This window comes from Gopherus evgoodei, chromosome 9 (genome assembly GCF_007399415.2).
Source record: "Gopherus evgoodei ecotype Sinaloan lineage chromosome 9, rGopEvg1_v1.p, whole genome shotgun sequence".
Classification (NCBI taxonomy): domain Eukaryota; kingdom Metazoa; phylum Chordata; order Testudines; family Testudinidae; genus Gopherus; species Gopherus evgoodei.
In genome coordinates, this window is record NC_044330.1 from 103,399,920 (window position 1) to 103,412,312 (window position 12,393).

General features: G+C 40.5%; 1 protein-coding gene across 3 annotated transcripts; it reads right to left on the bottom strand.

Moving 5' to 3' along the window:
• Positions 1-250: 250 nt before the first annotated feature.
• VGLL1 (vestigial like family member 1) lies at positions 251-11,894 on the bottom strand. Of its 3 annotated transcripts, XM_030576201.1 has the most exons (6): positions 10,983-11,894; positions 7,373-7,500; positions 5,811-6,040; positions 4,580-4,996; positions 1,045-1,104; positions 251-490 (listed from the first exon to the last, which is right to left on the bottom strand). In XM_030576201.1, the coding sequence occupies exons 3-6, from the start codon at positions 6,019-6,021 to the stop codon at positions 450-452; spliced, it is 729 nt and encodes a 242-aa protein (XP_030432061.1). In that variant the 5' UTR covers positions 6,022-6,040; positions 7,373-7,500; positions 10,983-11,894; the 3' UTR covers positions 251-449. The 3 variants fall into 3 exon arrangements, with proteins under 3 accessions (XP_030432061.1, XP_030432060.1, XP_030432062.1); XM_030576200.1 differs by lacking the exon at positions 7,373-7,500; XM_030576202.1 differs by lacking the exons at positions 1,045-1,104; positions 7,373-7,500.
• Between the last annotated feature and the right edge of the window lie 499 nt (positions 11,895-12,393).

Consider the following 12,393-nt stretch of genomic DNA (forward strand, 5'->3'; position numbering starts at 1 on the left):
CTGTGAACAGACTCAACTGAGCTATTTTAAACAAGTTCAAATCCAGCTGCCAAGTAAGGGAACTTGCCAGTGTGAGGACATGAAAGCTTGTGGCATTGAATGCATCCCCCCATAATGGTAATTCTTTCCAAAGGATGGAAAACAAAGGGTTGTAGGGGGATTTTAAAGTGCTAGGAGTCTTTAGAGGGCCCAAGGGCAATGCTTCTCTAGTCAAATATATTTCATTTATACAAGGCAAACTACTATAGTAGAATCACACAGGCTGGAAGTTATTTACTTAGAAGTAAATCACTCTTTTACAAAATAGTATATTAGCATGTGTAGTCATGCAACTGGCTGATTGGAAAAAACACAGAATGGCTGTGGTCTATTTCCTCCTGATTCACAATTGGGAATTATAAAAGTTCACAGAAAGAACTCTTCAGGAATAAAGCAGAAATGTCCATTGGCTAAAAGTATAAGTCTTGTCTTCTAGCCTGAGACTGGATACCTGAAAAATACAGCAATATGAAAGTAGTCAGTACAGCACGAGCCTACATGAATTCTTAAAAGGTTTTTAAAAAATTTTCTTTTTTGGCACCTGGTGGTCATTTCACTGGGGCTATTTTAGTTCTGAGATAAATCACATCACTGAAAGTATAAAGAAGCCATGTGACCAGAGCAACCTCCCAAATGTGGGACAAAGAGCTAAGGTGAGATACCGGCAATAATAGTGGAAGCCTGAAGGATCTGGGGTTATTGCTCTGCTAGCACTAATATTGTAACTGCTGCTGCAGGGTGTGGTGTTTCTAACATCTCTACTAAAACTAGGAGATCGTACTAGAGTTGTGTAGGATGAAAGTAAATCTACCCTAGAGGCAGATAGTTGAGAAACACAGCTATGAAGTGTCCCAACTAGCATAGCAAACCACCATCTCCACAAAGAAACATGACTGTTCTTAGAAGTATGTAACACACCTGGAAGTACACCTTGTTGAAGATTACAAGAGCTCATTCCAATTTCATTTACACTGTTTTACTGTAACTGCTGGTCTCATTACCTACCTGAACTGGCAGGAGTGATGCTAGGGTTTCCTGGGCTTTGATAGGAGCTGGCTTTCCTTTCTTAATTTTAAGGGGAAAAAACATGATAAGCTGTAGTGGTACAACACTAAAAGTAGAATACACAGGCAGTAGTTCTTACATGAAACATTGTGCTTTTGCAACCCAGCTTTTGGCACAGGTGTTGCAGGACCATTACACAGCATTCTGTGCTTTTATAAATGTAAATATCAGCAGGTCTAGAAAAAAGTCCCTAGTGCATTGAGAAGTATCCTCTCTTGGTTAGAGCAAAGAACTAGAAATCAGAATTCCTAGGGCCTGATTACAGACTGCAAGGGGAGTAGCTATAATGACTCACTGTGTGAACTTGAGCATGTAACTTTTTCTGTGCTGTACATTGCCCATATGCACAGTGGTATGTCACAGAACTGTTAGAGCTTTTCAGACATATTAAAGCCTCCTGAGATCCTCAAAGGGAAGACAGTAGTTGGAGAATGGCAACCTTTTCCCCCCTCCCCTCAACAGTTTTTCCCTGACATTTTGAATTTTTTAAAGTTTCAACCAGCTCTGGTGTTAGCATTATTACTTCTCTGTCCTCACCCTATGCTCACTCACCCAGCCTACATAAAATGCTTCCTGCTAGTGTAAGAGTGAGTTCCATATGCTTTAACACCCAGATCCACACTGCCAGGCTTTAATTAGAATCCTTTAAATCCAGAGCACATTGTTAATGTAGTAAGAACATCACTTAGTATTTGCAAATATTAACAATGGCAAACATTACACCCTGCAAGGAGAAATCTAGGAAATATATGTGCAATGTAAACACAAAGCTAAGTCCATCTATTAATGGACCTAAAGCAAAAAATTTCTGTTTCAGAAATACACATTGCGTTTTCCTTATGGGGTCTGAGAACAAAGACACACTCTACGGTCTGACTTGAGAATCTCCTCTCCTTTTCAGCTCCACTAATGTGAGTAATGATGGAAGCCCTTGCAGAGATGGGATGGCAGCCTGTCCAGGCGCACAGGAGGCTGAGTGTTCACCTGTTTATATTCATGGCTGGATAGTTTTAAAAACACCTACTCTGAATTGCTTTGTTAATATATCATTGCCCCTTCCTGCTGTGGACATTCAGCTGTCTGGCCCATAGCAGATGTGCTACACATTCCCCAGTGTCTCTTTAAGGAGTTTTATAAACCATTTTCTTGTGAAATTAATAGGGAGAAGGGGCCAGATTGACAGCCCTGGTTAGAAAAGTCCTGTGTTCTCTCAGAGAACAGGGATAGCATAGGCAGCCGCAGTGCCAGCATCCCTACCAGGGAGTTGAACCCAGCCTGGAGGGACATTGAGGGAAGAGCTTCAATGTCCACATCTGTTCAGTCCTAGGTGGGTCAGAGACTAATAATGGTGCCAATTAGTCCCAACTGCAGTGGCTGACTTTCTGATGTGGGCACCAGGGAAATGGACTAAACTCCTCTCTCATGGGTCCCTGAAAGGTGTAAATTTTGGTCACGAAGCTCTTTAGGGCAGAGACCATCTTTTTGTTCAGTGACTGGCGCCTATCCAAATGGGATCACCTATGGGTGCAACCATGTTACAAATAACTAACCACCAGATTTTCCTGGTGACTGAGTTTGTCTGAAGCTGTTCTGTCATACATTTCTGCCCCCCATCACCATAGTATTGGAGCGTCTCACAGTCTTTAATGTATTTATCCTCATTTCAGCTCTGAGAGCATAGCAGTGCTATCAACCCCATTTTACAGATCACCTCCCTGTCCCTCTGTTCCCTAAGTGACTTGTCCAAGGTCACACAGGAAGCTGTGGCAGAGCAGGGACTTGAACCCAGGTCTTCCAAATCCTAGTGTCTTTACCCCTGGACTACTTTAATCCCTTTTGGAAAGGAACAGGGATAGCCATAGCGTGAATTACACTCTGTCTATAGAGTCTACTGAACATCGTTAAATATTTATTCAGTAGTGTTTGAAGTGAATATTAGTGCCGTCTCCTGGGTCTAGCTGGGAGACCAGCATGGCTCAAGGACCAGCCTTTTAGCCCAATTATTGTTGTAATGGGGAGGGAAAAAAAACTCTTAGGCACATGGACATTTTTTTTATGGGTGCTGTGGTTTGTTTCTGTATATGGGGTATAATTAACGCCTACACAATAGTCAGATTGCTCAAATAATATCTAAACATTCTACTCCATTTATAGCCATACTCTGAGCTTCCAGCACGCACCCAGCTGTTTGTTACCCACTTTGAAATCTACTGGTGAAAAGTGATATATAAGAGCTAGGGGCGCTCAATCATTTGTGTGTGTTCTGAATATATTGTCGCCTACTTACATATTCAGTGTCTCCTCAACATAACACAGAGGGGAAAGAGCTGTGCATGAAACTATAGAGGAAACAATTATAGTGCTACACTATGCAGCCAACACACAATTCCCAAGTACTACAGTACATATCATTGATGCTCTGTTGAAAATACTTCCAGCCAAGGGCTCTGAATTGTTAACTTACCACCTTGTCTCGTGTATCATTTTAGGTTGCTATAAAAGGGACAATATTGGTGTGTGATATTGATTGTGTATTGCTTATTGTGCTAAACATAAGGAGGCAAGTCGGAGAACACAAGTAATGGGGTTATTAGGCTTTGCTGGGGTTAAAGGCTGATTTTATTAGTATGAGACTTTGTGGAAGTAGTTATGCTAAAGGGCTGAGTTTTAATTAGAAGTTAGCAGGCCCAAGAAGTTAAGCCCAGGTCATTAATTCTGCACTCTTATTCTGAGAGAGAGAGAGAGAGAGAGAGAGAAGTGACCACAGTGGTACAATACATCACAGAATTATAAAAGTAATTCTGCAATAAGAGAGTTCTGGCAATTTGGTAACTAGGCAGTTAATTCCTATGCATTAATGCAGTCTAAGAAATAATTGATGTTTAGTGAATAAGCGCATAATTTACAGAGATCCAGAATGCCACATACGAATAAGAGGCTGGTGTTAATCTTGTTATGGTCCAATATATCACATCAAGATTAGGTATAAAAGTTCCAGTCTAGTTCCCTGGTTTTGGGCTTCCTGAACTGGTGTCAGCTAACTCGTGGCCTTCAGGAGTGCTCTGCTCACCGTGTATTCAGCTCTATTTCTAAGTGTTGTAAGTATGCTATCGTATCGTATGGCTTAAAAGTAGTTGCTATGTATAAGGCTTTCTGCTGTTTGGTTATATTGATGAGTAGAATTATGTGGTTTCTATGTAAAGGGTCAACTGAATATGTATATCTCGCTTGCAAATCAAGTCAGTCCTGTAATGAAAGAGAAAATTCTGTATAGCCCACTTTTTAAAAAGTACCTGTGAAAATCAGTGTGTGTGTGATAGGTTTATAGTTTCATTATTTGATCAAGCTACAGAATAAACTGGATTGAAGAGGAGCTAGACTGAATGAGTCTGCTTTTACCACCTTCAGTCATAGATTTTTATTTTTCATTTATAAAGGCAAATCACAATAAAAGGAATAGTAAATATTTTCTTACCTTCCCCAGGAGTTAAACTTTGACTCATATTTTGTAACCTAGCTGATCCAGTAATACAGGCTGAGTTAGAGCTTTGCTTCACGACAGATTCCTGGCTAGATGCTGGGCACCTTTCCTGTTGCAGAAAATCAAGAAAAGAACCGTATTTCCCATCAGACATTGGTCCCTGCACCATATCAGGGTCAGGCAAGGAGCGAGGATATCCTGAATCAGTAAGATGTGGATTAGCTATTGAAGGGAAGTGCCACAACTCTGCAGGCTGAATAGGAGGATTCCGCAGAACTGATGCCTGACGGTGGTCTGTAGCAGCAGCCGACAAATTCAGATCAGAATTCGATGCGTTTGTAGCAAGAGATGATTGATATGACTTGGTCCAATGAGAAGAGAAATTCCACTGATGGGTAGACATGTGGCTATCTAGTTTTAAAGAAAAGAGTGTTGGAAGCTTTATTGAAGTTCTTATTTACTTTTCCAAGACAAATTCCAACTAACTTTTATGGGAATTTTTATCTAAGTAAAGGCTGCAAAATTTCATCCAGATTATATAAAAGGAAACTCTTACAATAATTGACTTATTTAGTACAATACTAGTTTTTAAAAAACAAATCTACACTAAAATAGACTAACCTAGAAAGTCATTACCACCTCTAACTGTGACTGTGAAACATCTCAGGCATTTTTTCTGAGGGGTAGGTGGCATAGGGTTCCTCGATGTTTGTCTGAATTTTTTTGTCTTAAATTCTGCAGCAGCCCTGATTGGCTACTCTTCCCCAGGAGGTGGGCAGGTAGGGAAGGCAGTTAATCAGAGGAGGTTTCCCTGCAGAGAGAGCAGAAATTTGGGTGGAGGGCTGGAGCTTCTCGTGTCATGGCAAGACAAACTCTCTTCAGTTTAATTTTAAAAAATGATCTAAAATGATGTCCTACATCGGAGACAGGTGGAGACTTTCTTCATAAAGTAGAGCCCTGATCCTGCCCTTGGACCCATGCAGAGATTCACTGGGGATCCACGCAGGTGGGCCTAATGGCTTACCCATGAAATCCTAGGTACAAGATCAGGGCTTTGAAAGAATGATTTCACTCTTGATCAGAATTTGGACTCCTTTGTGAAAATGGGCCTACATAGAAGTAATTTGATAATTTGGCCCTCGGTGTCTAAATGTCCCAGCATAACTCTCTAGTGAGTTAAACAGCAGCATTGCATTGAAACACACACTGATGGAAAACTGCTCACCATTCTTCAGGGTAACATCCTCACTCTTGTGCTTTGTGCTCAGATCTTGTGGGTTCTTGGCATTTCTTAACGCTCTAGAAAAGTGTTCATCTATCACACTGTTAAGGTCCCCTTGAAAGTAAGTAAATACAACACTCTGAGACCCCCATTCTGTTTTCACAGGCTGTTTGCTTTTACTCAGTGTTGGAGAGTTTTTCCTTTCTGCTTCCATCTTCAGTAACTAGCAGTGCCTATGAACAAAAACAAGGACTTTTGAGCCAAAGTTGTATTGCCAATGTTGGGTTTGATCATCTCCCCCCGAAGCTCGTAGGACTTGAAGGACCGCTTTCAGTAGAAGTGGAGTCAGATCCTATATCTGGGCTCCTGCTTGCTGCACTCTCCCTTTTCCCACCAATTTGCACAAGGACCTATAAACCCTGTGTGTACATGATTGCTGGCTCAGATTCGATGGGTGCACATGGATATCTGTGCAGGAATGCCAACAAAAGAGCTAAACGATGCCAACTGGCCAGGTTGGTCCTTGCAGTAAGATTTATAATCTATAGGTGCAAAAGGTGGTATGAGCATGGATAAATTTATCTCTGCTACACAGTTTCTGTGCATGTATAGGATCAATGGCTGGAGCTCCCAAATAAGGCAGAAAGAAAGGGTGGGGTGGCAGAGAACTAGTGACACAAGCTGTTCACTCACTAAGCAGTCCCCTTTTGGAAGGCACTGTGCCTAGACTCCACGTGTCCTGCCTGGTATTACCCAAGTCACAAGATGGGAGCCTGATGGTCTATTGGCATTAGCTCTAGGAAGGAATGGTGTCCAAGCTGGCCAAGCTGGCAAAAATAGTATTAAGATGGTCTTAGTCAGCAACCACTGTGCCCGTGTCTCAGGCAGTGTACTCTATGATGTCTCATGGTGGTGCCACAGAACCATTACAGAAGTTACTCGACTGTTACACTTAATGTTAAATTAATATTTATCCTGAGGATCAGAGTGTGCACTTCAGGGATCTCCAACACACTCCAATGTTGGCTTAAAATAGCCCTTTCAAGCTTATATAATAAAAATATTGCTTGCACACAAGCACATAGATGGATACAAGGTAATAGCTATGCCATACTAGCGTCAGAAGCAGTTGCAGAAGCCTTAGATTTATGACCACGTGTCTATAGTCTCTGAACAGCTGCAAGTTAAATTTGTTTGCTTGGTGCACTCAACTCATTTTCTATCATTTAAAACCAGTGCTGGCAAGTGCCTGCTTGACATCAGTTATTGTTTTCTAGTACCACTGGACAAACTGTAGTATGGGAACTATTCTTTGTAACCTCTATAGGAGATGGGATGGTCTAGTGTTTAGAATGGGAACCTGGGAATCAGAACTACGGGGGTCCCAGTATTACCTGTTGCATGCATACAATTCCCAGAGAGGTCAAGGTAAGTGGCATGGATGCAATAATTGAGCTCAAAAGTTCTATGCTACAAATTCAAAAATGTCAGACTTCCAGAAAACAACAAACCCCCCCATAATTGGCCCCTAAATTGAGAGACTTAAATTTTGTCTTAATTCCTACATCAGTCCTGGTTGGCAACTCCTCCCCAGAAGGTGAGCAGGTACGGAAGGCAGCTACTCAGAAGAGGTTTTCCCTCCAGGCAGGGCTGAAGCTTCTCACAGTCATGGCAAGACAACTTCCAGTTCCAGCTGAAATCACAAGGGTTGGCAATACTGACTTATTGTGTGATCTTGGAGCAAGTCAGTTCAACTCTCTGAGCTTCATTTATTCCATTAATAAAATGGGAGACCACCTTCTCTTAGCTCACAGAGCTAGTGAGCAAATGGAATTTCTGTCCCCCAGGAAACTTAGACATTCTGAAATTTATTTTAGAATTTATTTTGTGGAATATTTCAAGATTTTACTTTGTCCTGATTTGGGAAGAAAATAATGTGATTTAGAAACATCAAAATGACCTTGTCAAAACACTTCAGCCAGTAAGGTTGAAACTTCATTTTACAAAGTTTAAAAAAATTTTAAAGTCAAAATGAAATGTCTAAATACTCCACTTTGAATTTTCCCCTCAAATGTTGTCAAAGTTAACACATTCTCACAGAACACCTTGAATCTGACTAACAGCATTTTGCAATGAAAGTGGTGATGAATTTTTTGACCAACTCTGTTCTGAGGCATTAAGATTGATTCACTAATGTCTGGGAAATGCTTTGAGATCCTTTAAGGAACAGATCTCAGAGAATGGCTCTGGCTCCAGAGTCTTGCTACCATCAACATAAGAATGTTGTATCAGAGAGGGAAAGGAAAACCCTGCAGCATGTTCTCTTATGACACTTACTTCAGTGGAGCTTAGACACGTAGTTCCTTACACATTCAGGTTAGACTATCAAGTGACAAACCAAACACAAACAGATGATGCTCTGTATATTTTAATTTATATTTCATTTCGCGGGGCAGGAGAAACAAGCCTTGGCCCAGCTCAGATATTCAAGTCAGGGAATTCCAAAAAACTTTCAAATCCTGACTCGGGATTAAATCACATCTTGCCACGCACAAATGATTGCCCCTATCTAGGTAAGCTTTTCCTTGTTCAAGGCAGGCTATGTATAAATAGCCATATGAGAAATCCTTTGATTACCATATAGTAGACTTTTCAAGGCACTGCTAGGAGTGCATTTATTCATACTAGGCACACTGAGACCAGCATTTCCCTAACTCATTTTAAACAAATCTTTTGTTGGATAGGTGTAAGCACTGATGGAAATTTGAAATCAGTTTAAATGTGAATCATTAGCAGAGGGACTGCATTTTGGAAAGTGATGCTGAAGAGACTTGGAGTCTGGTGAATAACCAACTCAACTTGAGCTCCCAGTATGATGCTGCAGTTAAGAAAGCTAAGATCTATGTACTTGTGGCATCTTAGAGACTAACATTTATTTGAGCATAAATTTGTTAGTCTCTAACATGCCACAAGTACTCCTGTTCTTTTCATGGATACAGACTAACACGGCTGCTACTCTGAAACCTAAGATCTATGGATGTATAAACAGAGAAATATACAGTGGCAGTAGAGAGATGGTATTACCTCTCTATACAGCATAGGTGCAATCTTCAGCAGATTAGTGTGTCCAATTCTGGTGTCCACACTTTAAAAAGTATATTCATAAATTGGAAAGGGTTTAGAAAAGATTGAATAATGAGGTCTGGAAAACCTGCCTTACTGTGAGAGACTAAAGCAGCTCAGTATTTATCTTATCCAGGAGAAAGGTGAAGAGGTGACTTGATCAGTCTTTACATACCTATGTGGGAATTACATTTCTGATCCTAGCACTTCTGATCTTTACCTCTAGCAGAAAGATGTAATGAAATCAAATGGCTGGAAGTTAAAAGCAGACATAAAAAAAGTAGACTAAAAATTAGGTGCAATTAAAAAAATGAGGTCTTATGTTTATACACATTTCCTAGTACAAAGGGGTCCTGCTTCATGATTGGGGCCTCTAGTGCTATCACAGAAATTAATAAACGGAAGGATCAAAGAAGAAGCCTCAAAGAGCTTGGACTCCAACACCACCAGAAAAGCACAATATTCCTACTTGATTTTCCACTGTCATTGTCCATATTCTGCACCAAACAGCACAGCTGATTTACCTTAGTGAAGAAATAGTGGCTCTTACTTAGCCTTGATCTGGGAAATCTCAGGCCTACAGCATCATGTAAATTCTAGTATGAATCATTAAGTGGGTCTCTCTACATCTGAGTCCACAGATTTTTTCAGGCTAGTGGAAGGGATTATGCTCAGGATCACTTGCTGCCAGAGCACTTGCAGGAGTCAAATCTATCCCATGCCTCGCTTTTAGAGGGATGGCAAGCACCCCGTGATTGAACTCTCCCTAATGAATGCTCTTTTAAAAACACCTGTTCCAAGATTTCCTCCGTTATTTGTGATTACACATTAAAAATTCATTAAGATTGTAAAGTCAAGCACTCAATTTCCAGGCCAAAGGACTGCTTCTCTCATTACAAGTCACAATGTCCCTAGATCACCCTAGTTAACCATCCTCAAGCTACTCAAGACTTTAAATTGCATCTGGAGGCAGGTTTTTTTTCCCAGTAGGAGTGCTCAGGCATCTTCAGCTCCTCTCACTTAACGAAAAGGACTGCGTACTTACAGCACTAGACAAGATACAACAAAGTCCTATGAGAAAATAATCAGTATCTATCTAGTTTTCCATACCATGCACATACCCATGGTATCTGTGCACCTAAAACCATGAAATACTGTTTGAAGCCAACTTATGGCAATAGAATCATGACTGAGGTCATTTCTATCTATCCATCCCCTAGAATAAATCATTTGGACAAGGTTTGGGTGATAGGGAGGTTGACAGTATAAAGGCAGGGCCAAGATTTGGGCAGTATGTTAACCACTCCAGCCTTAACTTTCCACTCCTCCATCTCTAGCAGGAAGACTACAAAGAGGTAGCATACATTGCTTCCAGGGCAAATGGTCACAGAGCTAGAAGCCACTAGTTCACTTGCCTACCAAACTACTGTCAAAATGCGTTTAAGAGGAATGTATTGATTCAGAGTGGAAGAGTACAAACAGGGTAGGATTTAAGAATTTTTTTTTAAAACAACCTCTTATTGAAATACAAGGATAGACTTACTGCCTTAAAAATGTATCCCCAGAGCCTCCCCCAACTATAGTGAGACTTGGTGCAGGTAAGAACATAAGAACGGCCATACTGAGTCAGACCAAAGGTCCATCTAGCCCAGTATCCTGTCGTCCAACAGTGGCCAGTGCAGGTGCTCCCGAGGGAACGAACAAGTAATTGTCAAGTGATCCATCCCATTGTCCATTCCCACCTTCTGGTTGTATAAAGTTCATTTGCTCTTTGAGAGCCAAGATGTGTAAGCAAGTCCCAGGGAATCCGAATGGTTACAGTTGCTGCAGACGACAAGGCTCTGTGCTGGTTCTCCAACACAGTGTCTCATGGAAAAACTTTGCCCTCTGTTCCCTGCTGCCCAGAGATCCAGAACTGCCTGGAAAAAAAATTCTCCTTTCTCTCACTGTTTTTCCAAGCAGCATACAAACAGCTCAGTGAAAGTCTCACCCTTTTCCAAATACATGTGGAGAAGTTACTCTAAGAGTACTGATACAACAGGATTCTCTTACCTTATTTTTACTGCCTTCAATTAAGCCCCACTGGGAGACTATCCACACTCTGAACAGTCATGCTGTGGTATGCAGTGGCGTCTGTGATCCTTTCCCAGCATGGACGTGTCAGTTTTGCAGAAGAATCCAGGGAGCGTGCATGAGCTCCCTAGCTGCTTTCTACCCCCTAGCTGTGACTGAATTAGGCGTTTCCTTCAGCTTGTTACTAAGAATGCATGAAATGCACTCCAACAAGTCAACCAGGTTAGGTTGTTTCAGGAATGAGGAAAATAGGCTTTTAAAAATAGGATTTTGTTGACAATGTGTACATAATCAAGGAGACAATATCTACACTGAAGAACAGTTCCTAGTTTAAAAAAAAAAAGTGGCAAAGAACCACTGGGTACATGACCAGGATCAAAAATGTTACCTTCCTACAAAAGGTCAGAGATACCTGAAGTCACTTATATAGATTGTATTCAACATTGAAGAGGAAAGATTGCTTAGATGCCACCCCCAGATGCCTTATTTTCCATTTTCCCTGTCTCCTACCCCACCTTACATCCCTCTGCTTTCTGGTCTCACTGAAGTGATGGCTATAGCCGTGTATGTGGGTACAACAAAAAGTATCTGCTCAACAGAATACAAGAGTTAGGTAGGTTGCTTGCTTGCTTGCTTGCTTAACTTCACTTTCTCTGTCCTAAACACATTCTACCTGTCATCTTGATGCAAGTTACCCAGCAGAAGCTGCAATTCTGGGTGGAATTTAGTTTGGTTTTAGTGTGCCTATCCATTTTCAGAAACTTTCATAGCACAAGAGAGAAAAAATAGAATGTATAGATTGTAAAGTAATCTTACCAGAGATACAAAGTCTGGCTCTAAAACATCAGTGTATATGTACACATGCATTAAAGTTACTATTCAACCACAATTTATAAATATTAATTCATGCTGCCTTAACAAAAAACTTACAAATCAAATGAGGAATTAGCCTAAAAACACTGATCAGAGAAGCAAAGACTGGCTTGTTTATAAGTTTGTTTATTAAAAAGGTAGTATAAAACACAACCCCTTTAAGAAACAAAAAAAAATTCAAGACAAATCAAGAGCTTCTTCGATTCTGTCACAGGGCTAGAAATTATAAGTATGAAGGAATTTTTTTTTTTTAAAAAGTACTTTTCAGAATGAGAATTTTAAATGGTAAATTCAATTTCACTCTAAGGGAAAAGCCAATTAGAAAAACTCAATTTATTGACAGACTTAATCTTACATTACTATAGTAGTATTACATAATGGGTCAGTGCAAAAATTGTAACACTAGCTGTGAAAGCCATTTTTTATTTCTATAACCATATTTGATAGCACTTTCAAAATACCTTAATACCAAAAACTTCAAGCCCTGCATAATCCAGCACACTCACACATCAATTTA